The sequence below is a fragment of the Maniola jurtina genome, chromosome 11, assembly GCF_905333055.1.
Source record: "Maniola jurtina chromosome 11, ilManJurt1.1, whole genome shotgun sequence".
Taxonomy (NCBI): Eukaryota; Metazoa; Arthropoda; class Insecta; order Lepidoptera; family Nymphalidae; genus Maniola; species Maniola jurtina.
The window spans coordinates 745,363-772,959 of NC_060039.1; the positions used below are offsets into that span (position 1 = coordinate 745,363).

The 27,597-nt window shown below is 40.7% G+C and overlaps 2 protein-coding genes and 1 long non-coding RNA gene across 7 annotated transcripts in view; 1 reads left to right on the forward strand and 2 right to left on the reverse strand.

Annotated features, from left to right (window-relative positions):
* Window positions 1-6,988, forward strand: part of LOC123869378 (apoptosis-resistant E3 ubiquitin protein ligase 1) — a 39,032-nt gene extending 32,044 nt beyond the window's left edge. For both annotated transcript variants that reach the window (XM_045912268.1, XM_045912269.1), the window contains exons 6-17: window positions 567-675; window positions 991-1,178; window positions 1,382-1,580; window positions 2,007-2,197; window positions 2,576-2,740; window positions 3,206-3,383; window positions 3,802-3,947; window positions 4,166-4,309; window positions 4,845-5,018; window positions 5,571-5,723; window positions 6,142-6,336; window positions 6,667-6,988. In XM_045912268.1, coding sequence (XP_045768224.1) covers window positions 567-675; window positions 991-1,178; window positions 1,382-1,580; window positions 2,007-2,197; window positions 2,576-2,740; window positions 3,206-3,383; window positions 3,802-3,947; window positions 4,166-4,309; window positions 4,845-5,018; window positions 5,571-5,723; window positions 6,142-6,336; window positions 6,667-6,837 — 2,013 coding nt within the window. In that variant the 3' untranslated portion in view covers window positions 6,838-6,988. The remainder of the gene's footprint in view (window positions 1-566; window positions 676-990; window positions 1,179-1,381; window positions 1,581-2,006; window positions 2,198-2,575; window positions 2,741-3,205; window positions 3,384-3,801; window positions 3,948-4,165; window positions 4,310-4,844; window positions 5,019-5,570; window positions 5,724-6,141; window positions 6,337-6,666) is intronic.
* On the reverse strand, window positions 1,833-7,380 carry LOC123869405. Its single transcript, XR_006796884.1, has 3 exons — window positions 6,995-7,380; window positions 6,303-6,308; window positions 1,833-1,844 (listed from the first exon to the last, which is right to left on the reverse strand). It is a non-coding gene; the product is annotated as an uncharacterized LOC123869405 (long non-coding RNA).
* Window positions 7,381-12,805: 5,425 nt separating this feature from the next.
* LOC123869391 lies at window positions 12,806-27,122 on the reverse strand. 4 transcript variants are annotated; one of them, XM_045912291.1, is made up of 11 exons: window positions 27,026-27,122; window positions 23,271-23,384; window positions 20,406-20,615; window positions 19,889-19,945; window positions 19,649-19,802; window positions 19,025-19,177; window positions 18,268-18,331; window positions 15,976-16,103; window positions 15,277-15,419; window positions 14,758-14,937; window positions 12,806-13,973 (listed from the first exon to the last, which is right to left on the reverse strand). In XM_045912291.1, the coding sequence occupies exons 2-11, from the start codon at window positions 23,375-23,377 to the stop codon at window positions 13,880-13,882; spliced, it is 1,290 nt and encodes a 429-aa protein (XP_045768247.1). In that variant the 5' UTR covers window positions 23,378-23,384; window positions 27,026-27,122; the 3' UTR covers window positions 12,806-13,879. The 4 variants fall into 4 exon arrangements, with proteins under 4 accessions (XP_045768247.1, XP_045768246.1, XP_045768245.1 ...); XM_045912290.1 differs by lacking the exon at window positions 27,026-27,122 and adding an exon at window positions 24,092-24,181; XM_045912289.1 differs by lacking the exon at window positions 27,026-27,122 and adding an exon at window positions 24,079-24,097.
* Window positions 27,123-27,597: the final 475 nt, after the last annotated feature.

The window sequence follows — 27,597 nt, forward strand, 5'->3', positions numbered from 1 at the left end:
CAACGGTTAGTAGCTTAGGCTGCATCATCTGTTTGGATTGCAGTCAAGCGCAAGCCCATTTAGTTATTAAAAAAAAAGCACAGACATTTAATTATGATAAGCCATTCAAAGTGTCACCATGACATGGCTACTGCATTTAAAATGGCTACTATAAAAGCTTCTTTTACAATTAATTTATTAATTAGGCTGCAGCGCTTATTCTATTTATTTAAACGTCTCTGTGGAGCGATCCTTCAGTACCTGTGAGCAGTAGCGTGCAGGTCATAGAGGCATAAAAGCTCTGCTTACGCTAATTGTAACAACTTTAAAGCTATTTTTCATTAAACTGCCAGTAAAAATTGCGGAAAGACCCGGGAACCCATCATATTATTATCCCAAAAAAAAACCTACTATTATATGATTAATGAAAGAGGTCACGACTCCCAGAATGAGGAATATGATGCCATTAAATAGGTTCCTACCCAAATGCCTACCCTAGTTTCAAACCCTGGGCACGCCACTGCCTGTGAGGTACTATTTAGTGTTCGGTGGTCATACCAAGTGAATTGTGAAGGAGTTGTTTGCAGATAACGGCAGTAGTGGAGCTGGGGTCGGGCGACCCCGCCAAGGCGAACACGGCGCGCGTCAAGTTCACTGTCCGAACCGCGGGGGTTTATATTATCAATATTTTGATCGGTGAGTACATATACTTACATACTTGGTGAGATTTAATTAAATAGTACTATCCGAGTCGGAGTTCCGGCTAAAAACCAGCGCTGAATGCTTTTGACATCTATCTGGCTCCGTATCTAGAACAGATCTTTAGAGCATACTTTAACTTTGCTCAGACTTATTCTCCGTTAAAAAGAGACAGATTTATGTCGACTATGTAACCGTCTCGTCGTAACAATGTCTTAAGTCTGAGCAAAGTCAAAGTGCGCTCTATAGATCTCAGTTGTGTCAAGTTTCGTGACGTATATAAGTAGAGGAGTTATTTGTTGTGGGTACTAGGAGGGCAGGCGGGCGCAGGAGGTCCGTTCCGCAAGTGGTTCGCGGCGGGGCGCGTGGAGGCGCGGCGCTCGCGCGTGGGGCGCGCGCTGGCGGCGCTCGTGTGCACGGCTCAGCACGCGCGCCGCCTGCACGTGCACCCCAGGGACAGGTTCGACAACCCGGCGCCGCTCGCACATCCCGCCAACGAGGTATGTAGCTAAACGATAGATAACTAAAAGTAGTTGGGCTAGAGAAACTTTGATTCATTCAATGTGAGCACAAAATATTATCAAACTATCAAGAATAACCTGAAAATACGTTAACCTTTCAATAATACAGAATAGCGAACTCAGATTTTTATTCTTCCATTTGATATCCCACTTGATACAATAGCAAAACTTTTCTTCTGCAGGGTTTCACAATAGAGATCAGTCCAATCGGGGAGTCCGTGGACCCTGCCCTGTCGTCGGCGGCGAGTTTCGAGTACGACGCCGTGAACCAGCGCGTCAGTGTGGCGCTATGCTTCCCCAAAGCGGGCGTTTACCGCGCCGCTATATACTACGACCAGGTCCTGCTTCATAATGGGGAGTTTGACTGCATCGTTCTAACGGGTAAGTGCATTTAGAGACGAACGATCTCGTAAAAAGAAATAGAAACCCTCTTACCCAGGGTTTCACAATAGAGATCAGTCCATTCGTGGAGCACGTGGACTGGCCTGTTGTCGGCAGGTCTTGTGAAACTTGAGAGGCTTATCAACTCTTGTGTAAAACTAAAACAAAACAGTAAAACAACTCTCATGATACCTAAAGCTACCATTGGCACTTCTGTGAGAAATTCTTAAAAAAAATTTTGGAGCTTTTAAAAGCAACTACTAGCTATCATTAATAGCGGACTTCTTACCCCAAAAAAAAAAAAAAAAACAAAATCATCCTTATATATTTATGTATTCTACTATAATATATCCTTGTTCTAATATGTATTGTATACATATTTGTGATGTATTCTTGTATATTTCTATGTATATGTGGATTTGTCAGCCAGCGACACGGCTACGGTACAGAGACAGCTGAGCGCGCGCCGCGGCGCCGCGTTCGAGGCGCGGCTGGTGGCGCCGCGCGCGCGCCGCGTGCTGTGCTGCTTGAGCGCCAAGCAGCTGCTGCTGAAAGACTACATACTGCGGTTCATACCCAAGCGGATCACCTCCTTCCGACTCTGCCCTTCCACCAAAGTAAGTAGGTAATCTCAACAGAACATTTCATTCATTTACTCCTAAGTAATTTTCCGGCAGGATTCGAGCCTGCGTTTTCTGAGTGCAAAGTGTCGCTACTAGATGGCATTAACTGTCGCTTCAGTACTGAGCGGACATACAATATATCACACGTCACTGGCAGTAGGCGCAGCGTGGCTTATTGGTCAGAGCGTCGGGAGTGAACCCAGAAGACGCAGGTTCGAATCCTGCCGGTTTCGCAATTTTTGGTATGTATTTAAAAATATTTAGAAGTTCTTGAAGAAAAATAAAATCCTTGAAGGCAAAAACACTAATATAAAAATTACTGCTTCTAGATTTTGGTTGGGTTGGTTGAGCAACTTATTTGTTTTTTTGCAGTTAATCCTCAGCCCTAGGCCGGAGGGCACGGGGCCGGCGGGCGAGCTGACCCTGGACGACGGCGTGCAGCCCCCTGTGCAGCTGTGGAGTGCGGAGAGAGACTTGTTGGCGGCCACCTTCACACAGCTGCTCATCGCCAACTGCGGCGGGGAAGATAGTTTTAAGGTAAGAACTTAGCTAAAGCAACTTAAGGTTAGCTGAGTTTCCTTCTCTCTCACACATTCTAACATTTTCAATGATTGTGAAAGAATCAGTACATTCGTAACGAATATGGCTAGGCCAGGTCCGGAATTGTAGCTGCAAAATTGAAGAGTTGGGACTCCGAGTTAATTATAAATTCTTTACTTGATACTTATAAGATTAATTCACTATTGACACTGCCTGAATCCTCTCTGCTCAGGGAGGGGTACCTGCAAGATTGAGAAATTGGGTTCAACGATATAAACTACGTATGGTTCCTCCTTTATATCAATTTACATTTGACTATTCCTGAGTCTTCTCGGATTGTGTGGGCAGTTCTCTTAAAGCGAGGACTGAGGAGTTGGGACTAGAAATTTTGTAAGACCAGCTAATGATATACTACTGAAGAATCTATACTGATGGATATTGTAATTTGTCTCTTCTCCACAGAACAAACAAGACTTCTTCTACAGTGAGGTTAGAAAGGCCCACTGGCGTCACCCGCACGAGAAGCTGGCGCTGCGAGTGGCGCGCGCGGAGCTGGTGCGCTCCAGCCTCAAGGCCACCAAGCACTTTGCCATCGCGGACTGGTGCAAGAACTTCGACGTTTGCTTCCAGGGCGAGCAAGGTAAACATGTGACGCTTGTACCGTGAGCGCGTCACCCACACAAGTAGCTGGTGCTGCGAGTGGTGCGCGCGAAATTAGTGCGCTCCAGCTTCAAGAAGCACTTTGCCATAGCGGATTGGTGCATGGACTTCGACGTTTTTTTTTCCAGGGCGAAACGTCTTTGCCGGCGAAGGTGCTGTAAATAGGTTTGATTTGTATGTTGCCCTACAACATGGAGTGATTTTTGATCGTCGGGGTCATTAAGGAGTAAGGACGTGCTTAGGACGTCTTTTATCGGGGAGTTCGTTACGATTGGGGGTACATATATGAGGCTGCCTCAACTACCAGATTTTTGAGGTGTCTAATAGTTTTGGAAAGCTGTCAGTCAGTCATCAGGACAGGTTTTTTAATATGTATAGAATATGTTGTTTGTGTGCAGGGGTGGACTGGGGCGGGGTGCGGCGCGAGTGGTTCTCGCTGCTGTGCGCGCAGCTCTTCGACGCTAAGGGCGGGCTGTTCGTGTCGTGCCACGACTCGCCCGCCGGCCTCGTGCATCCCAACCCCGACCGCCCGCCACATCTCAAGGTGACACCCTGTACTACACTTTTATAAGTTGTGCAAAATAGCGCAACCTAACGCTGACGAAAACCGAATGTAGTACAGAAAAATTTAGTACGGAAAAGAGCCGATTGACATTTTTTTTATAACAAACTAATTTTCGAACAAGTTGGAGAGTATTTTTTCTTAATATAACTGCTCTAGAAGACGTAAAATGTCGTAATAATGTTGTATTTGGTTTCCAGTTAAAACATTTTGAGTTCGCGGGCAAGGTAGTGGGCAAGTGCCTGTATGAGAGCGCTCTGGGCGGCGCCTACAGACAGCTGGTGCGGGCCAGGCTCGCGAGATCCTTCCTCGCGCAGATCATCGGCCTCAGAGTACACTATAAGGTGAGTTATAGCGGGTATATTCATCACCATCAACCCATTATTATCAGCCTACTACTGAGAGTGGGTCTCTTCCCAGAATAAGAGTCTCTCTCTATGGTCCATTAATCCTATAATGTAGGAGTTCTCTTACGACAATAATGCGGTGGGTTCCCAGATCCTTCCGCATACAACTCGACTAAGAGAACAAGATTTTCGACTCTTAAAGTTATTATCAGATGTTATTGATAATAATCGGGACCAACTTAACGTGCTCTCCGAGAGACGTAGGAAACGAAAACGCCAAATTCGGACCTCTAAAGTCGGTCACCCAGCCAGTTACCGACTTGGGTCAACGTTCCTTAACAATCACAATCGATTGATTTGCGTTGTCACAACTAGAATGAGAGTAGCTATAGTCATAAAATAGTCATAGCAATGACTATGTTATGACTATAGCTACTCTCAATGACAGTAGTCTACCACTATGGCCAAATGCGGTTTTACAGACTTAACATTATTCAAACTGGAATACTCAAAAAAGCATGTACATCTTCAGTATTTCGAACAAGACGACCCCGAGCTGTACCTGTCCAAGATCAAATACATTCTGGAAACGGACCTGGACTCCTCCGACTCTCTGCCAGAGATCTACTTCGCGGACGACGTGTACGACTCCTCAGGGAAACTTGTCGAGACCAAGGATCTGGTTCCCAACGGCTCTACGATACGGGTGAATATGACATCTCTTACGCTGAGATCTATAGAGCGCACTTTGACTTTGCTCAGACTTTAGACACTGTTAAAACGAGACAGCGCTATACCGCTGGCATAAATATGTCTCGTTTTAACTGAAACTTAAGTCTAAGCAAAGTCAAAGTGGGGCATATAGATTTCAACCTTAGAATTTAACTGCAATGTACTTACGAGTTTTTGAAATTTTATTCGACATTTTTATCGCTATATGAATATTAGCAGACCTTCAAGCCCAGTCCCTTAGCATTTGAGGTGCTCTTAAATGCAAAATGTAGATATATTCTGGACCTCGACTCGTCTGACTTTCTGCGCCAGAGATATACTTCGTGGACGAGGTGTAAGACTCCTCAAGGAAACTTGTCGAGATGAAAGTTCTGGTTCCTAACAGCTCCATGATACGCGTGATGAATATGACATATCCTAAAATTTGCGGGCATCACTACCCATATTATAAATGCGAAAGCGTGTTTGTTGGATTATTGGTTTGTTTATTTGTCCTTCAATCATGCCGCAACGGCTTTGGCTCCAGGTCCGCAACGACAGCAAGCTGAAGTACCTGGACGCGTTGGCGCAGTGGCGGCTGGCGGCGCGGTGGCGCGCGGAGACGGACGCGTTCCTGCGCGGCCTGACGCTGCTCGTGCCCGACAACTTGCTGGCCATATTTGACGAGAACGAGCTAGAGGTGAGACTCGTAGCCTTAAACGAGTTCTCAGTCTATCCGATCGAGACATTGATTTGTTGAGCTGATAACCGCGACTTCATTCACATGGATATAAGTTTTTTTAAATCCCCTAGGAACTCTTTAATTGTCCGGGATAAAAAGTAACCTGTGTTAATCCAGGGTATAATCTATGTACATTCTAAATTTCAGCCAAATCCGTCCAGTACTTTTGGCGTGAAAGAGTAAGAAACATACAGACATACACACAAACTTTCGCCTTTATAATGTTAGTGTGAAGTATGATAAAGTGGCTGATTTGCTCCAGCTTCACTCGGGTGAAATTTCTGAAAATTCCTTCTTAGTGAGGTTCTATATTATCAAGAAAATCTATGTTTAGAAAAAATGTCACATGTTATTTGAAATGTTTGGTTGTGTACAGTTGCTGATGTGCGGCACGGAAGAGGTGTGCGTGTCGGACTGGCGCGCGCACGCCCTGGTGTCGGGGTCGGGGCGCGATTGGGAGCGACGGCTGGGTTGGCTGTGGGCGGCCATCGCCAACCTCAGTGCTGAGGAGCGAGCGAGGCTGCTGCAGTTCACCACGGGATGCTCGCAACTGCCGCCTGGCGGGTTCGCGGTATGTATAGCGATTAGCGACAGAAACAAATTTTAGTGTTCAAGCTAAAAACTAGGTGGCGCCATGCGTATCTTACCGTCCCGTCAACTACAAAAATTAAAATCGGTCCAACTGTTGGGCCCATGGGCCGTGAAAAGCTATCAGATAAACAGACACACTTTCGCATTTATAATATTAAGTATGGATAATATATAAAATATATGCACTATTGCATACCAGTTGTACTATTGTCGTACCTACTGCTAGCACAAGCTTTACGCTTAATTGGAGGGGAAAAGATAATATATATGTAATAAGATAATATATTAGAGTGTGGTCCATTGTCGGCAGGAGCTGAACCCGCGCTTCCAGATCACGGCGGCGCCCACGTTCGGCGCGCTGCCCACCGCGCACACCTGCTTCAACCAGCTCTGTCTGCCCGACTACGACTCCTACGAGCACCTCGTGCGGGCGCTGCTCTGGGCCATCAACGAGGGAGGCGAGGGCTTCGGCATGATATAGAACCGTACACTGACAGTGTCATATAAACAAACTCAGACGCTCAGTTAACTGACAGGGAACACTGTAAGGCTGTGGTTAAACGACGCAAAAAAACTTTTGCGGCCGCCGCGTGGTCTTTAATGTCGAGTATAAACTCTATTTACTAGGCAACAATTACGTCGCGCGCTACGATTGGCTGTGATATTTTCACACCATTCAAAAATAAGATTTCTGTCCAGGTACATCGGATAACCCATAAAAGTAATAGAACTGTGCTCCCTTACTCATTAAAACATTCCAATGACATGTCCTGTGTAGATTACTAATATATGAAAAACCTCACGATATCACATATACCTAAATTGTTCATACGGTTAATTACGGTTCATTTTTTTTGTAATTTTTTGTCTTTCATTCGGCATCTTTCACTCCAAATGAAATCTCTGAACACAAAATGAATCAAAAACGACACACAAGAGACAATAACTCGAATGAACATTCACTCTGGATAAAGTGTCTGATGTCACCTTAACTTTATTGTGCATCAATTCATCTTCCACTTCAAACTTCATCTCCAAAGTAATTCGTCTAGTTTTTTAATCGTTTATAAATGGCACTTGCTTAATTTACAGGACGTATTGATATGATTTGGCAACATTATTTTATAAGCACAGCCTATTCGTTCAGCCAGGTCAATAGTCAATTTAGACTGCAATATTTAGGCTCAAGGCACATTGCAGCAGAGTCGAAAAGCTGCCACGACGCGTTTTTTCTTAAAGCGCTGTGACACTGCCGCAATATGATTTGGGCTTTATTAGTATTTATTGGTATTTAACTTTAGTTTTTGGTAACAATGTAAGATTGCCACAATTTTCTTGTGATGTTGAGAAAACGTTGTGATCCGGTTGTGTAACAGTTGTTCGTTAACGCCTTTAGCACACTGACGCATTCACACGCGGTAATGCAACGACTAACGCATTTGCCTATGGCTTAAACCACACACGTACCGCGTATTGCGTGTGAATGCGTCGGTGTGCTCAAGTCGCAAACTTGAACCAAAACCAGGATGAACCATCATCTCAGAATATGGTTCAATACTCTACCAATTGTTAAAATATATTCTTCAAATATAGTCACGTATTAACTATCTTCTAAGGCGTGGTTTATACAGAAATGGCTAAAAACGAATGTGGCGCTAATATTGTGGCCTAATTCTGTTGCCTACACTTTCTAAACAAACTAAATTGTCGTCTCCGCCATCGCCACCTTTGTGTACACCGCGTCTAAAATGGTAGAATTAAATTCCACCATTGTAATACGATCTCAGCTAGTCATTATGATGTCGAATCGACTTTAAACATTTATTTATTACTGAACATTCAGTGCAGAATTTGTATATATATTCTTGACGAGCTGATTGTAACATTAGCGAATTTCTAAAATGGTAGACTCTGACAATTTTAAGCCAATGACTATTAGAATGTTGGAACATTGACATAGTACGTAGAGTTATTCGTAATTTAATATAAAAATTACGTCCTAAGAAAACGTTATTTGTAGAATTTTGTAAAGCAAAAGCTGTCTAAGGGAGACAAATGATGCCGATAAGTTTAGTAATTCAACTGATACGGACGCAAAATCGTCAAATGTCATGTCGCCGGCTTTGGTGTGTACAGTGCTTTTAAAATACCATGACTTATGATATTAAATTATCTCAAAAGCCTAAGCCAAGAACCCCACTAAACACTTTTGCCTAACACCGGCCTTACACGGGCATCTTGCCGCTTGAGGCGGATCGCTTTGAGCGGTCGACAAAGCAGCGGTTAGTGTGAGATTTTACATATCATCAACGTTGATAGAACTTCAGAGTAAAATGGATCCTAACGCTGAATTATTGCTGGAAACAAATTCAAAAGTTAAGGTGGAGTGTTATAGAAAATTCTATGGAGTTTTGTGATTAAATTAGTTTAACTCCATTTAAATTTTTGAATTTGTGTATACGAACAACTCGGCGTAAAGTCAAAAATTCAGTACCATTGATTTTAATTTCATCATCAATCAAGGTTTCCGCTTGGAGCGTGGGCTGTAGATGTATGGACAAGCTTGAACTTTAAAACGATACAGTTAAGATCCATATTACTTGGACGCTTGTAAGTGTTCTGATGCTCGAATCAGGTCAACGTTGGAGCTCTAAAATCTTGCACTAAGCGTAAGTTGTGTGTCGCGTAATTTCAGACACATTTCTGCTGCATTCAGATTTATATAAAAGTCCGAAACTGCCGCACGAACACTCAAAATGAGACACTTCCGACTCACGCGCTTAAATATGACCGAATTTCGGTCGGACCAGGATAACGTAAGTGAGGAGCGTCAGTTTGCTACGGCACTTTTTGTCCGTCCGTCTGTCATTCCAGCAGAATTATAGTTGAAGCGAAATTATACGACTGACAACTCACAAAATTACGTTCGTCTGGCCTCACGCTTGACTACTGCTGGAGCGGTCCATGTATGGCAGCTCTAACACATTTCTAGATGATCTATCATTTTGTATAAAAACGAATGATTTACCGACATGAAAGCTTTGATTTTTTTCCAAAATAAACTTAATACAGTCGCTAGTGTGGTCCTAGACTTAAATTTAAAATTCCTGCCATTTAAAATGTGTCCGTCGACAAATGGAATTGAATGTGCGACAATAACGCATATTAGACACCGCGCTTTTAGATTGAAATCTATAGAGCGCACTTTGACTTTGCTTAGACTTAAGTTTCAGGTAAAACGAGACAGATTTATGCCAGCTGTATAACGCTGTCTCGTTTTAACAGTGTCTTAAGTCTGAATAAAGTCAAAGTGCGCTCTATAGGTCTCAGCCTTAGAAGCTTTTTTATTTGATCTCATCGCTAAGCCCCAGTAGCAGTAGTAGCCAGTAAGCTAGAATATTTTAAGAGTTAAGGTTAGAGAATAGAAAAATGTATAAAATATTTGGCTCCGTGCAAACTGTGATATTTTTCCTAAGTACTGGAAAATTATCGTGTGAACGCACCCTTAGCGTTGTCTGAAAAAGCAATAACCTTGTGTTGTATATTACGGAACCAACAGTATCCTGTTAACTACGCTCTTCTTTATGCAAAAATCAGTTGATGCCCGCGACTTCGTCCGCGTGGATTTACGTTTTTAAAATCCCATGCGAACTCTTCTTTTCAGGGATAAAAAGTAGCCTATGGAACTTTCCAGGTCCGTAACTAATCACGCCGATCCGTTGCTCTGTTGCGACGTGATTGAAGGACAAACACACACTTTTGCATTTATAATGTTAGTGTGAATACAGTAAACCGTACCTATTTAGTCTAACGGTTGTAAAGATATTCTAAGTTAGAAATGCGTGCCTCACTCTTCGTGCGTGCGTTCTGTAAAGAGTACCAAATTAAAGGCAGTGGTTTAAAACGAAATGTACTAAAATATGTATGTAAAATATTGTATTTTGAGGTTACACAGTACACAAAGGCAGCGTTGTTAGGTTACTGTAAGACAAGTTCTGACGGCCAACTAATATTGCCCAAAAACGCAATATTTATTGACTGTTTGAATAGGTCTATACTTGAAGAGTGTAATAATATAAAAATGTAAATAGGTATAATCTTAGATCAGAGTAAGTGGGTTCAATCAGTTTCACAAACTTTTAATAGGCGTAATTTGAGTTGTCTGCCAATCCGTACTGGGCCAGCGTGGCTGACTATGGCCTAAAGCTAGACCCTTCTCAGTTGGGAGGACACTTATGCTAAGAAATGGCCGGCTATGGCCTTGGTGAATGGCGGATGAATTTGCTCAGACTTCCCCCATTTAAAATGTCTGTTAAAGTCTGATCCACACTTGCATACGGAACGCCCTTCATCAGTTTTCCCGCCCATTTTTAATATGGGTACCTTCAATCCAAGAGTGAATAGGCAACTTCTAGGCAAGCGCGCTTCATCTTAGGCTGCATCCTCACTTGCTAGCAGGTCTGATTGCAGCCAAGCGCTAGTCTATATAATTTAAAAAAAATCATCCGTCATCAGAACATAATATTTTGGTCGTGATCCATGAGCGGTCATGGCGAGCACATGTTCATTATTTTTGGAGAATGAGGACAGTCATGATAATGCTTAGCACTAATATTTGACGCAAATGCTGGCCAGTAAACGTTTGTGAAATTGAAACCTTACTTCGTATGGTTGTTCAGTACTAAAATACGAGTACTCTATTGTAGAAACCTTAGCAAAATGTTGGAGGCAATGAAAGGGCCGAATCAAACTAATGTTATGTATCTGGGGATCTAGCCTCAATAGATATCTTGTATTCTAATAATCAAGTAAACAAACCAACATGTGGCCTATAAACTATAGCTACTTGTTTTTTAAGCACACCCAATTTTTTTAGTAGGTACTGTTGCTAATTCTGTTGTAGAGTGATCAAGTAGTCAGTAGTGAAAAGCAAGTAGTCCAACTGAAGTTGTAACATGGCGATTTGCGCAGGTCATAGACATACAAGCCCGGCTGACAGCTGGTTTTGTATAATATGCAGTTGTGTTCAGATTGGACAACATGTTTCGCGCGCACTATATGTAATAAACTAATCTTACAAAGGTCTAGTAAAATTCTTTTCCGCAAAGATCATTATGAAAGGAATAGCAATACATTTACGGCGGAAATTAATAATCAATCTATCTGTAATCTGACGATAAGTTACTTAGCAACGTTGTTGTTTATCAAAATAGACCGTACAATAATTGCAAAAGTACGCTTACAAAGGCAATTGAATTTCCGCAATTCCAGGCAATTTAGTCAATTATGACGTCACAACATCATGCAGCAATTTACTGTAGCAATACCTGAAAATTTCAGAAATGATTGCTCCAGATTGCTCCACTTATTGCTCCAGATTGCTCCACTTATTGTTCCAAATTGATCCATACGTGTAGCCGAGCAACGATTGCTTAAAATTGCCCATGTAAAGGCACCTTTAAAATAACGAAGTTCCTAAGAAAGTGGACAGATTACAGATAGAATGATTATTAAAATCGGCCGTTAGACCTGTTTTTAGAAATTGTGTACATCAGAATTAGCCACATTTTTACGTAGATCAATTTAAGTTGCACTCTGACGTGGTCGGCCAGTCATCTGATGTATGCAATATTGCAGTCAACATTGTTTTTATTTGCTTGGTAGTTTTTCCAGACGGTCAATAAATGTGCTTGTTTGTACATAATATCATTATCTAATATGGATAACGCTTTAATTTATATATTTATTTAATTGAATAGGTAATTGTATAGAATTTCTTACTTCAGTCCAGTTGGGAAGTATAATGCCTACATTTGTTGAACCAAATAAAAATACATTGTAAAATACTCGAAATTACTATTTGGTGGTCATATTGATTTAGAATTTAGATGGTTGACCGTTGGTAAATGTTTTTGAATAGGTATCATGTCTGGTTACCATAACCAGATTCGAATTTGAACGTTTCCGAAATTTTTTGGGCAAAAAATTTTTCATAAAATTTATTCCGCACCAGTATAGCGCGGGCGCTGTGCGGGTGTGCGGGGTGTCCGCACCAAGATTGCCATGTCGACCTGTCGCGAACTATGCTTACCTATTATAAAAGGTACTTATATTATTTTTTCTAAATCAATATGACTGCGATGTAGTAGAATACTATTTCAAATGTTGATATTTTGTAGTAGATTGTTGAATAGAAATGTAAGACTGAATGAATAAACAAGACATAAAACTGGAATTTTGTTTTATTTCCTATTTCGTTTCTCAACCAGGAATCAAACATGTGACCTCTTATTGCTATACCTATGTACCACTGTTATAGGGTACAGCCAAATACTGCTCTTTTATTATAAGAATCTTTAATTATAAGAAGAAAAAGTGGAAAAATATAGGTAAAAACCTATATTTTTATTTTTAAGGCAATAACTAAACAAAAACCATTATTAAGAAAATATTATTTTATTAATAAACAATTCTTAAAAAACTAAGTCAACAAACTTACCTAGTACATGATGACCTCGCCAAATACCTAATACAATACCTATTACAATAACAAGCTACCAAAATTACTACAAACATACTTACCAAGCTCAGTATAATTATCTTCTAAAATATCTTCAAACAGGTCAAAGGCTCTCCCCATAGATTAACTATTATAATACAAGGGCTTGCGTAGACGAGACACTTGTCCGCGGAGGACAAAAGCCTCTCATCTTTTAATAAGGTGTTTCGCCGTATTAGTCCAATATCACTCCATCGTGACAAGATGCGGCGATGCAGTAGGTAATCTATTTTTTCTCCCTCGTCTGCGCAGGCCGTTATACTGATTTAGTTGCAAATTACGAAACCTACAAAATCTTTGAATTGAATCTTTCATGCTTTTTCTGATCGGTTCATTAAAAAATTCCGGCCTGTAAGCAATATCGGAAACTATGCGCTTCTATCTTTCGCTGTAGTAAACTGTCCATCAAATACGTCCGTACGTAATTTCGTCTATCATGCCTGATAAAGCAGAGAAACAATTATAATTATTATCCAGGTGATGCAAACATCAGTCATCCATTAGTAGACCGAAAGATAGCCGGGATCGCCGGTCCCGGGGACGCCGGAATCAAACTCCACACCTACGGAATAGAAGGCTGACGTCTTAACCACTAGGCCATCACCGCTTTCGGCCTTTATGGATTCAGTACAAAAACTTTTCCCTGTTAGATAAGCCAGCTGAGGATAACCTACCTAATTTGATTTGGGAAGGGAGAGCCTTCAAAATCTAAAGCTGTTACATTTTGTTATGCAAACGCGCGACATTGTTCCGCGATAAGCACTTTTCTGAGTAATTCTTAAATATCACAATTATTATGTTTCAAAGTGATTCATCCGGTACATAATATGATCCATACTTGCATAATCAATAATCATTCTGCTATAGATAGGTACCTACCAAGGTATGTAACTAAATATTTTTCACGACAGTTCTATAGCTGTTGCACATAATATTTGACGTATGTATGTATCCACCAATAAGATTAGCACCCGTGTCTCGCCGGGATGAAGGACCACAGCACAGCCTCCGGAATGGAGAGGGGGTGACGGAACCACGACCGCGCCGCGCCCAGCATGCTACAAGAAAAGATATTTCATCAAAATAAGTTGCTATATTTTTAGATTTGCTCGAATTGCTTGAATTTGACAAGGAGGCTGCCAGAAGATTTCAGCTGGGTTGAGCAGCATTTCCAAAGCTACGTCACGTTTCTTCGCATCGTTGATACCGCAAGACCAAAGTCTTCAATGGGTGTGTCCTTAAAGCTTTAATAACGTATGGAGCGGCAAACGTGAACCCTGACAGTTGGCCTCATCCACAAATTAAAAGACGTTGCTCAGTGTGCTAAGGAGCAAGCTATGTTGGGTATCACTCTCAAGTCTCAGGGATAAAATCCGGAACGAAGAAATTCGTAGAAGGTGAAAGCGTAAGCAACCTACATATTACAAAGGCGAAAAGCCATCAACATAGCTCAAAAAATATAGGTAGGTATAAGCAAGCTGAATGGGCAAGTCATGTCTGTCGCAGAACCGATGGCCGATGGGGCAGACGTGTTCTGGAGTGGAGGCCGCGTACCGCTAAGCGCAGTGTAGCACGAACTCTAGCCCACTGGACCGATGACCTGAAGGTGGCGAGAAGCAGGTGGATGTGGAAAGTGAGGACCGTGTTTGGTGACGCGCTATAAAGGCCTATGTCTGGCAGTGTACGCATACAAGCTCATGGATTTATTTATTTTTATTTGTACCAGAAAGTTGTAACAATAAAGAGAAAAGAAAGAATAAGTGGACAGGGAAGCACTTATCTCCGTAAGAGATCTCTACCAATGACCCTTGGCAGTGAGAGTGGATTGGCTTGAAATCTCACTTGGTAAGCGGCCGGGGCCACCAGTCGAGCTGCTCGCGCGTGGTCTTCAGCTCGAGCTCCACGCGCCGCAGCTGAGCGCGCAGCTCCTCCACCACACCGCGCAGCGCGCTCGCCTGCTGCGCGCTCTGCGACGCGCGCGCGCTCAGCACGGAGCGCTCGCGTGAACACCGCTCGCGGGCTCTGGAATATCACCACCTTGACGGTTAACAGATTATATTATTACTAGTAGTTGTTTTCGATGTGTATTATATACCTCATGTAGATATCTAAGTACATATATGTATTATCTGTGCTATTACTAAGTAATATTAAACGGATCGTCCAAGCTAGCGGTTGTTTTATTGTCTCATATATAATATATTATATGCATCATTTTAACCGACTTCAAAAAGGAGGAGTTTCTCAATTCGTCGGAATCTTTGTATATGCATCAAGTTTGTACTGAACTTCCGAACTAATGCTGAAATCGACCGTACTTTGACTTAACTCAGACTTTACTCGACGGCCGACAATACTCACACTTTCACCATCTCGAGTTGTTCCGTGGCGCGCTCGAGTTGCCGCAGCTTGTCGTCGTGGTCGCGGCGCAGCGCGGCGGCCTGCGCCTGCGCAGACGCCAGTAGCGCCTCGTGCTGCGACAGCTCCTCTTCCAGTGAAGACAGCTGAACATTATACAATAACAAATATGTAATCCTGTTTGAGCTCCTTTATAGATTGCACGGAATAGCACACTGCACAGGGTTTCCATAATATTCTTAGATTTCTTAGCATGGAGTATGGACCTATAGCTAACTTTTTTCATAGCCTACCCAGTAAAACTCTTTGGTAGTCAGCTCTTACGTATATGTATTATGAGAGTAGGACTGGTGAGTCACAGGGGATCTGCCTTAAAAATCACCAGCCCCTTTTCGTGTCAACTTTTTGGCGGTTTCGTCTGTTTTATAGCATATAAAAATACATTCGTGCATAAAAGCGAACTTAAACATCCACCTAGAAGTAAGTTGGAATACTCTTCTTTAAAAGCTGGATATTATCAAATATAAAGCAAACACCAGTCTCAGTTATTATGTAGTACTTTGGTCTACAAAGTTTAGTGTAAAATGTTCACTTTTTATTAAGTCTGTTACTAAATAAATAACAAATATACAAAACAAAAAATCTAATTGAAAACCTTCTCCTTTTTTTGAAGTCGGTTAAAAAAGCTGAGAGCAATATTACCCGTTCGAAGGCCCGGTCGGCGTGCGCGCGCGCCTCCTGGCTGGCGGCGCGCTCTAGCGACAGCGCCTGCTCGAGGCACGCGTGCGCGGCGCGCAGGCTCTCCAGCTCGTTGCGGCAGTTGCGCCAACCTGACACCATACAGGTGTAACCAAAGCGCTACCAAAAACTTAGCGTATTATACTAATATATGAAAGAAAGGGCTTTATCTGTACATTCTAAAACAGATTGTTATTTATTTTTATGCATATAACTAATTAGTTTTTCATTTATCGTGCAAAATGTCAAAAAAAAACTCGAGTACGGAACCCTTGGTGAGTGAGTCCGACTCGCGCTTGGCCGGTTTTTTATTATTATTGCTTAATCCAAGAACCAGCTAAGTGCGATTCGGACCTCGTTCTTTTAAGGTTCCGTACATAATTTTGTGCCTAAATCCGATGCATGGAGAATGGTCGCAAAAGTTATTTTTAAGGTTCCGTACATAATTTTGTGCCTAAATCCGATGCATGGAATATGGTCGAAAAAGTTATCTATCCCTTCCCATCCGCGCTACCCATGTATAATAGTTTACATGAACAAGTTATAGCTAGGGCGGAGGGCCTCATGTACTGTCTATGTATTATACCTACCTACTAAGTAGTGTGTATTTTATTAGCTTTAATCCAATGATAACGAATACCTACTACCGCAATACGTTCCCATTGCTTATCTAAACAATAACAATATAAGGTTCATACGGTCAGCATGGCTAGTCAAGGTCTGTATAATGACCAAATGCGATGACTCCACATTGGGAAAATGTAATGAGGATAAATTAAAAATAAATGCTCGCAGACTCCGCCCACAAACCCAACATACAACGAGATCTGTCATTTTCCTATAGCGCACGTGTTCATTAAATATTATGTCTAAGTAATTTCGTTTTATGTGTAGAGTTCCGCACCCGAGGTGCTAACGGGTCCCTGTTATTGTGCTATATTACTGCCTCCGCTGTCCGTCCAGCCGTCCTGACGCGTATGTCTGTCTGTCAGCAGGCTGTAGGTATCTCATGAACCGTAATAGTTAGGGAGTTGAAATTTTCAGTGTGCAGCTATAGCAACAAATACTAAAAAACTGGCCAAGTGCGAGTAGGACTCGCACACCGAGGGTTCCGTACTCGGGTATTTTTTGGACATTTTGCACGATAAATCGAAAACTATTATGCATTATAGTAGGTACCTAACCTACTTGATTCAGGGATCCACGCATCCAAGTGCGTCAAATCTATGAGTCCAACTTCTACGAAGGCTTTGGCTTAGTGACCTACCTACTACCTAACTAATGTGACTGACGTTGCATATATAAGTATTTAATAATTAAAATGAATAGGTACCTATTTTTTATTTTTCCATCGATTGTTTAATTTATTAGTTAGTTGGATATGCTTATAGTTACGTACAAGTACCTACTCATTACTTTCTTACAATAGAATTAAATAAATCACAAAGTATTAAGATAAAATAGCATTAGCAAATAGCAATGCGAAAGCGTGTTGAGAATTAATAAGCTTAATTATTATTACTTATCATATAAACTTATCACCTTTTAAAATATTCTTAACACTTATTCCAACTGCAGTGATCTATCTAGGTAAGTAGCTAGATAGAATCAGTAAATTTCAACATGGTAACGTATGGATAGGTATACATAAAATTAGGTAGGGCTAGCTTTTATTGTACTTATTAAAATTTTCAAAAAAAAAAAAGAATCTTGGCGTGTTTTGGAATAACACATTGACAGGAACTTTTTTACCGTAGGAGGGGGAATGTTCAGGGGCATCCGAATCGGATAGTAAAACCCCTCCTTTTCTCCAAGCAATAAAAGCCTTTTTAGTCTACCACTGTCGCGGTCTGACTCATCTTCCTTCTCTTGTATCCTTCTCTTTTCTTTCCATTATGGCTTCCATATATTTCTGGATTTTCACCCACTTCCTGCAGGCACTTGCCGATCGCACGTGGCCAATGTATACTATCAATACTAATACTTATTATAAATGCGAAAGTGTGTTTGTCTATCTATCTGTCTCTCTGTCTGTCTGCTAGAATTTCACGTCCGTTAAACTGATTTCAACGAATTTTGGTACAGAGATAGCTTGCATCCCGGGGAAGGACATAGCTACTTTTTAGCCCGGAAAATCAAAGAGTTCCCACGGGATTTTTAGAAACCTAAATCCACGTGGACGAAGTCGCGGTTATTATCTAGTACTAGATATAATTATAAAGCATTTTCTACTACTAAATATTTATAATTTCCTACCGATGCTCATCTCGGACGCGCGATCTTCGGCTGAGCTTACATCTTGTTCAAGTGCATATTTTTCCTGGAAATTATGAAGGAAATTATATTAATATAACGTGTGTCTCATATATTTTTACATATATTTACCTACAATAGTTTTTTAATTTTGTTGGATTCCTCATCCCTAGTCATCCACATTTTTGGAAAAACTTTCTAAATACATATAAGTATTAAAGGAGAACCTCAATACAGACTCACAGGTCAAACTACTAGACGGACCGGGCTGAAAGGCACGCACATAGCTGTAATGACGCAGGCATCCGCTAGGAAAGGATTTTTTCCGATTTTTCAGACTTTAAAATGTTTAATGGCACTTATTTATCCATTGACTGCAATAACTTGATCTGAGGTAACAGTCAAGTCATGTTTAGGTCCTTAACTAATGTAAATAAACTGTCAAGTGCAAGTCGAGGGTTTCCGTAGTCCGTTTACCATCCTACGATAAAAACACTTTTAAGTTTTTTAATTTACATGCAGCCATTTTGAATTTTTTATTATTTTTTGTTATAGTGGCAATTTCAACTCTCTACTAAGTACTTACGGTTCATGAGATAAAGCCCACAGACAGACAGATGAAAGGACAGACGGATGGACAAGTGGACGGACGGACGGACAGTGGAGTCTTAGTAATAGCACTACTCATGTGGTAATAGGGTCTCGTTCGCACCCTAAAACACCAAAGAATTGCCTAACGAAGTTCAAATGCTCAATGTACCTTTTCGAGCACAGCCTTCTCTGCGTCCCTGTCTTTGAGCAAGTTCTTCAGCCTGTCCAGCTCGCGCATCGCGAACCGCATCTTGGCGTTGTCGGAGTCTAGCAACGACTTCAACACGCACACTTGGATGCGGAGGCGCTCCGAGCATGATACCTGGAATATTACAAAACCATTTACCTACTTATTAATAGAATTTTGCAAGCTTTCAGCTCGAAATCGAGTTCGGAATGTTTTTTGCATCTAAGAAAATGCAAGGATAGTCATAATAGCCGACAACTGTATTGGTTAGTACTAGTACCTACCCTCGTACCAAATTGAATTAATTCCTCGTTATTCGTCATATAATTCCTCGTTATAGCCTGATAGTCCTTTGGCTCCGTCAGTTCCAACCTTTAGTCACCTCTCTAGTTGCCAACCTGTACCTACTCGTATATAATAGGTGTAGTACCTAGTAGTAATAGGTACCTTTTATATTTTACACAAGCCATTTTGGGACGAATACCCATGGATAAGGCGTTTGATATAAACTGAAAAGGCAGAGTAAATCTGGAGTTGGCCCGTTTCTGTCTTGACTGGATCAACCCGTGGATTTTGCCAGAGCTGTCATGAATGTAATTTATCTACCTGAGACTCCAAGGTCTTCCTCAAGCATCGTATCTCGTCGCGGCGGCGCCTCCACGCCACCACCAGCATGAAGCGACCGATCCTCGCCGCAGCCTCCTCTTCCGGCAGACTGCGGAGTCCTGGAGAGTGCACCGTCGCCAACTTTGATTCTTTCCTGTTTTTTTAATTTCAAGACTTGATTTTTGATGGTAATATTACTCTCTATAGCTGTATTGTCGTAGTTTAATAGAGCCTACCTACATTGTGGCAATCGCAATCATATCCGAATGGCTCTCAATTCTCACTATTGGCGCACAGCTGCAACAAGAATCCCATTAATTCAGCCAATCACAACTATTGCCAACCTCACTATCCTTGCTTGAGCAACTCAAAAATATTTGATTCAAAGTTTCATATAGGGCAACTTATGGCTCCTATAACATTTCAAGATCTCTGTTCAGAACCTTTGAGAAGAGCCGACAAGAATAGCAATCCAGTATCCAATCCTGGCAATGAGCGGGCCCATGGTTGGAAAGACCGATCGACCTTGGGGTCCCAAGATGCTAGGGAATCGCGATCTCGCACTAGAAAGCGCAGCTTTGGTAGACCCCCACTAGGGGGACCAAATAAATTACATCTTGTAAAAGAGTTGCATAGGCCTCTGCATTTAAACGGCACAAGACCATGTCATGTGGAAGTCTCTACAAGAGACCTGTCCTGCAGAGGTCGGCTATTGGTTCGGTTGTCAATTATGATGAGGAAGTATTTAGAATATTACCTATCCTTTTTAATCCTCTTCGTTGGAGTCAAGTCTTCCATGGAGACCGCTTTGGGGGCGATCTTGGCGGGTCTGACTGGAGTGGAGCGATACTTTTCGAGGCAGCTCCTGATTCTGACGAGGTTGGGGCTCGGCGCGCAGGGCTTGGCTGTGAACTTGTTGACTGGAGCCGAGAACAGCTGCTTCTTGGGGTGAGCTGGATGAACGCGCCTGGATGGACATAATTTTTTTCGAGGATTTGTTTCATAGTAAACTGTATATTATGTAGCTATGATCTGCATTGGGACCGCAAAATTTAATTTTAGTAGTGTTGACTTAATCGTAATCTAACTACTAACCGATCCTGCAAGATGCGCGCTAACTGCTAAGTGCAAACGCAGTTCTAGTATGTACCTACTTGGTTAAGTAAAGTGTTAGGTACGCTTTATCAAATGTATTTGTAAAAATTGAAATTTTGCAGTCTGTCAGTGTTGCGGCCTTGTAATCTTGCAGTCCAAATGTACACCGGATTAAGGGCCCTGAGAAATTTGTGCTTTAGAAATGGCTTGCAATCTAAGAATAGAAAAAATAAAACTCTCTAAGGTAGAGTTGAATTTTCTTTGAATTCTTTTAGGTAGAAACTGTCTATTACTATTCATGATATACAGCCCGGTGACAGATGGAGTGACGAACAGACGGATGAACAGCAGAGGCTTAGTAATAGGGTCCCGTTGGAACCCTAAAAAAGAAGCCTTTCTTATATTCGAAAGAAGGGTTCTAGAAGATTAATCTACCTTGAAATTCAAGATGATGGGTTGTGAATTAGATAATTTTAGCTCTATAACACTAAAATGAGCTAAACTTCGTCCAGTACATTAAAATCGCAAGACTACAATGGATTGGACACTTGCAGCACGTGGATGAGCTTCGAATACGATAAAAATTAAGGTCATCAACCATCATATCCAAGTGGATTGTAAAATATTGATTGGCAAAACTTTGGTGGTAACTAAGATGGAATTAACCAAGACATTTCCGTTTTTATCTCAAGTCATTCACTCATCCTAAACAATACATTTATTTCTTGTTTAATTTTATTCAAATTTTACCTCCTTAAACCTCTATTGACTACGTAGATGTAATGAGCCAACTTGTTCCCCATGACGTGGAACCATACACACACATACACACAACAAGGAAAATAAATAATAAAATGTACTTTTGTAGTTTTAACTTATATCGAAGTGGCAGTCGCGATGTTCACTCTGTTGCACAGATTTTCACAATGATGCTGGGGTGATTCGAGTGTAGAGAAAAATACATTATTTAAAAGACAATAATTCTTATGCAATTTATTTTTAGGTACGTGTGATTTTTTAATTAAAGTTTTAAGACGGCTTGGATGTGATTGTGTACCTATGTGTGCAGTTTCAAATATTTATTTTCGCCATGTTCGGAACAGGTGAGTTTAATGAATTTTCTACTAAATGTAAAATTAAGCACCTATAGTTTGTCTATTTGCTAATCCGCGTCATACATACAAATCTGTATAACCTGCACATGTCAATAGTATAAAAAATATAAATCCAATTGATACTTAAATAAAAATTTGGTTTAAATCGGTTGAGACAAAGATCCCGAATTTCATGCGGAAAAATTTGACTACCTACTTATAACTTGATTTAAAGATGACCTTCTGACCACAGCTTATGACTTTCGAAGCTAGGTACATGCTTAATTAGCTTTGAGTTCACTTAAGCTATAAGCATAAGTCGTACTTAGATAAGTAACTAAAAAAATTCAAAAACACGACTGCCCTGCCCCTGCCAAAAACATATTTGAAAATGGCGCCATACAGCCGCCTTATCGAATTATTAAAAAAAAAAATAGTATATGTCACTCGGGATGATATAAGAATTCTAACGGTAGTTATGTACCCGATTCATTCTGATCTGCTCAGGCATTTAGAAGTCATGGTGGAGCAAAGAAACTTACATATTACGTACATAGTAGGTACATACATTACATACCTACATGAACATTGAAATATGAAAACACACTTCTTTTTTGAGCAGTCTAGTCGTGTCATAAGAATATCAAGCGACTAACGGATCGATATTCGAAGAATTGATATCTAGTACGTTTGGATTTCCAACTTCTATTAAATGCTTGAATGGCGATTTCACACCAGAAAGCGCAGCGTTGGAAGTTGACACTTAAGAGCCGCTGAAACTAAGGAGTCACTGGAACTTAGGAGCCGCTGAGATTTAGGAGTCGCTGCAACTTAGGAGCTGCTAGAACTTGAAGCCGCTGAAAAGGAGCCGCTGGAATTTAGGAGCCGCTGGAACTTAGGAACCGCTAGAACTTAGGATACGCTGAGACTTAGGAGCTGCTGGAATCTAAGAGCCGCTGGAACTTAGGAACCGCTGGGACTTAAGGGCCACCGGGACTTAGGAGCCACTGGGACTTAGGAGCCGCTGAGACATAGGGAAACGCTGAGACTTAGGAGCCGTTGGAATTTAGGAGCCATTGGAACTTAGGAACCACTGGGATTTTGGAGCCGCTGGAACTTAGGAGCCGCTGGAATTTAGGTGCCACTGGAACTTAGGAGCCGCTGGAATTTAGGAACCGCTGGGACTTAGGAGCCGTTGAAACATAGGAATCGTTGGAGCTTAGTAGCCGCTGGGACTTGGGCTATCTCAGTCAAATCGCAAGGCTCTTTATTTCACCATAACTTCTAAATGCCTGAACAGATTTGGATGTATGGGGTATCGTTAGAATCCTTATGTCACCTCGAGTGACATTAGCTATAAGTTTTTGACAGGGCATTACGACTTGTTGATAAAGTTGCATCTGTCCTCAGCGCTGAAATATAAGGGCCCTCACTTGAGTGGCGTGGCGTGCAGGCTGCCGCGCTCGGCCGAGCTGTCGCCGGCGCCGGCGCGCGCGAGGGGCGACGCGCTCTGCGGGATTTTGACTCCTTCCGGCATCATTCTACTGCTGCAAGACGGTAAGCACATGTTATGGTTCGGCTTCAGTATCGAGATTCAGCAAATTTATTTTATTTTATTTTATTTATTTAGTAATAGACTTAATTTAAAGAGAAACATTTTTCACCATTTTTTATAGACCAAAGCACTAGATAAAAAACAGACTGGTGTTTGGAATTTTGCAGCCCAAATAGACCGTAGTCTGTGCTAGGGCTGACAAAAAAGAAAAAAAAAAGATTAATTTATTTTATGATTTTACGATTAAAATAATAAAAAAAACAAAATAAAAAAGAGTTAAGCCTATATTTCCATTTTTTACAAACAAAAGAATAAAAAAATAAATAAATGAATGATTCGAGATTTCTGCACGTTTACGATTTCGCGGTCATACTCGTACGAATGGTTGGCGCGCAGATAGGTTTTTTAAAAGTCCCGCAGGAACTCATTGTTCTTCCAGGATATAGCTAATAAACCAGGGAGAGGACTATTTGCTGTCATAGAATGTTGCGTCTGCCGGCCGGCTGATTTGCCAAGCCGTAGCCCGAACTCGAATTGTTTGTTAAACGATATTAGAGCATTTAATAAACTCATAGAGAGTATTTATTCATCCAAGCTCATAGAACGGGAAAACGGCGGAAAAATGCTCACAATAGACGATAGATAAAAAATATTACATAATAATACCATGCATAATGCATATCTACTTTGAATACTTACTCCTTGTCTTCCTTTTAAATTAACTTTATAAAATGTTTATATAATTTAAATAAATGTAACAGCCTCTAGATTTTTTCGCTTGAATTTGATTGAATGACAGATTTGACAAAATGTGGGATTTAAGATTTTTTTTTATTCTTAAGTAATATAAGTACTAATTAATAATAAGTTATTTTATCGTGTTTGTGGCCAGCGCACTGTGAATTCAGGATTTCTTGAATTCCCTTTATCTTATGGCCTTGGCAACAGACTTAACATGAAATGTTTTGGTGGCAATTTAGTGGCATTATTTAGAGAAGATTATGTTATACAAGTGGCACATTTTTTAAATATTTTAATAATACAAGTACTTCGCCAAAATAATCACACGCAGCCAACACGTGTAAACTCCACCTTGCCCTTATTAACGCCCCAAAAATTAATAAAGTGATTAAAAAATCAACCAGAAGGAATCGTTTAGAGTGTAATGTATAGGGCGCCTACCTATTCGATGTAATCAGGAATAATTTAAAGTGGCTAGGGAATGTCGCGTCGCGCGGCGCCTTGCCCGGCGCCCGGCGCTGCGGCGCTAGTGACAGGGCTTAGGGGGACCTAGTACCTTTAAACACTATACAATATACATAGTACTTATTTATATAGTACTAACTAGGTAGGTAGTACCTAGCTTTTTAGGATTCCATATATCAAAATGAAAAACGGTAACACTTACCTAAAAGATCACTTTGTTGTCTGTTTGTCTGTCTGTCCGTCAGTCGTGTCTGTCAAGAAAACGTATAGGGTACTTCCCTTTGACCTAGAATCATGAAATTTGGCAAAGAAGTGCACTGGTTCGGAATGCCTCTCCTACCGAGAAGAACCAGCAAGAAACTCGGCGGTTGCTCTTTTCAAAGATTTGATATACAATATTATGCCATGTATATACACATTACAGGTGTAGAAACAAAAAATATTTTTTACTTTTTAGTGTTTGTGGTTTATAAAATCGGTTTTATTTTTCTTTGGAATTTTTTTTGCGATTCGTTTGCTAAGTTTACGCAATCGCATTGATTTAGCTAAGGGATGGTAAATGACAGTACAGTGTTACTAACCCTCGACCCCAGTGCTGTAATTATGTATTTATTATATAATTTTGAGGCAGGTCAAGAACCTAGCCCTCATTTAGGGCGAACTCAAAAAGCAACACGGCGCCTCTCCTGAAGGGATAAAAGCTATATGTAACGTTTCTCCAAAGTATTTGACCACTGGGTCAAAAAATTATTTAAGTAGAGTTTTCATCGATAAAATGAGTGAATTGGTTAGTTTGTAGTTTCCTACTAGACTGGATGATGATCGCGACTTCGTCAACGAAGAAAAATCCCATGGGAACTCTTTGATTTTTCGGGATGTAAATAAGCCTACGTCTGTGGTGTTCAGGATGCAAGCTATTTCTACCTTATCTTAGTCCAAATCGTGGAGCCTATCGTGGATAGCTCAACGGTTGAGGAGCGGTCTGAATTCCGAAAGGTCGGCGGTTCAAACCCCACCCGTTGCACTATTGTCGTATCCGCTCCTGGCACAAGCTTAACACTTAATTGGAGAGGAAAGGGGAGTATTAGTCATGATTAGCATGGCTAATATTCTTAGTTTTAAAAAAAATCGGTTAAACGAATGGGCTCTGAAAGATAACAGACTGACAGACGCTCTTTCACATTTATAATATCTATATGGATTATTTTCAATTATAAATAAGGAAATCCCAAGTAATCGCATACATACAACATGGGGTCATTCAAGGGGTGAACAAACAAAATCCTGAAAGATCAGCAACGCATGGACGGTTTCTCTGGTACTGCAAATGTTCATGGGCAGTGATAATCATTTAACATCAGGTGACCCACCTACTCGTTTGGTCGCTTTTTTTATTTAAAAAAAATGCGACATGAACTTTTTATATGCCCTTTCTGTCGTCTTCCTACAGACATTGCAAAATATAGATAAGTAACTGCGGCGTTTATACAGTAGTCAGTACCTATACAGCCAAATTTTGTGCAGCTTGATTTAGCTTTTCTGCAAAAAAGCATATTACACAATCGAAGATTATGTACATAATAAAAGAGGATTGATTTGACCCGCAGCTTTGCCCAACAATGCCCAGGACTGCAATTACTCATATCATGATTGATACATGATTAAAATATTCTTAAAAAATATTGTATATCAAATCTTTTCGAGCAACTGCTGAGTTCCTTGCTAGTTGTTCTCGGTAAGAAAGACATTACAAACCAGTTGTAGATTCATTTGATTATTCAAAACTATGATGTACCTACTTGTAAAAATTTGTTTGAATAAAAAAGATTTTTATTCTATTCTATTCAATCCAGAACAGTCCACTAGAAAGTTTTAATGTATTGTAATCTAACAATTCATATTTGTACATTTACTATGTATTTCTTAGTATAGATTAAGTCCACCCCTATGAAGCTGGGGCGGGTCAACTAGTTATATGTATTAAGATAAAGCATGTTTAATTGCACCAAAGGTTACAAATACACATGATTATTAAATACTTTCTGATAATCTAGTATTACTGCAAACAAACAAGTTCTAAACAACAAATCCCTGGGTAAGAGCTTAAAAAGATATAAGTCAATTAAATAATATTTTACGGCCATTTTAAATAACAGCTGTTATGGAAATCCAAGTAACTATTATTAACACCTTTATTTAATTTTTAAGCGTTAAAAAGGCAAATTATTGCTCATTTATAGGTTGCTGGGATTAACAATTAGTTAGCGTGATCCAGGCTTTATAGTAAGAGATCGAAGATACCTGTGGTGCCATCTAGTTATATCGTTGCGAGTTGCTTTCCATCTTGTGAGTGTGACAAACGACATCTAGTGTCAAAATGTGGCGACCTCCACATATCTATTGTCTACTTCTAGGCGTGTCACTAACTGCTATACTTGGGGTAAGTAATTTTTACGCATTGCAAAGGGTGGTGCTGGTAGGGTTGTTGAAGTTTTGAGCTTGGGGCCAACATGGCGGTCGGCGCGCTCGTTCGGCGCCACACGCAACGCACCCAGGCGCGACGCAGAGCCGCGGCGACTGACTCATGTAGCGCCGCCATTGCTGGCGGCACTGGAACTGGCACTACTTTCTAATTACAATGTTTGTTATTCAATATTCCATATCCATTTGTATCGAACGGGAAAATTGTTTTTTTTTAAATCACACACCACAGGTAGATATTTCACATGTTATGATTGTTTCACTGATGCTGATATTTTAATTCCAAATCCAAATATTCCATGATGGTGGCATATTTGAATTTGGAATTAAAATATCATTCCATACAAAATTCCATTGGACAAAATTCATTGAAAATATATTAATACATTTATATTTATTGAATGAAAATATAGATATTTCCATAATATAAGAGATTCCGGGTCTCATAGACAGCTCGGCTCGGAGTAATTATTGTACTTTTTAAAGATTTTTATTTCTAAGATAAAAAAATCTTCAAA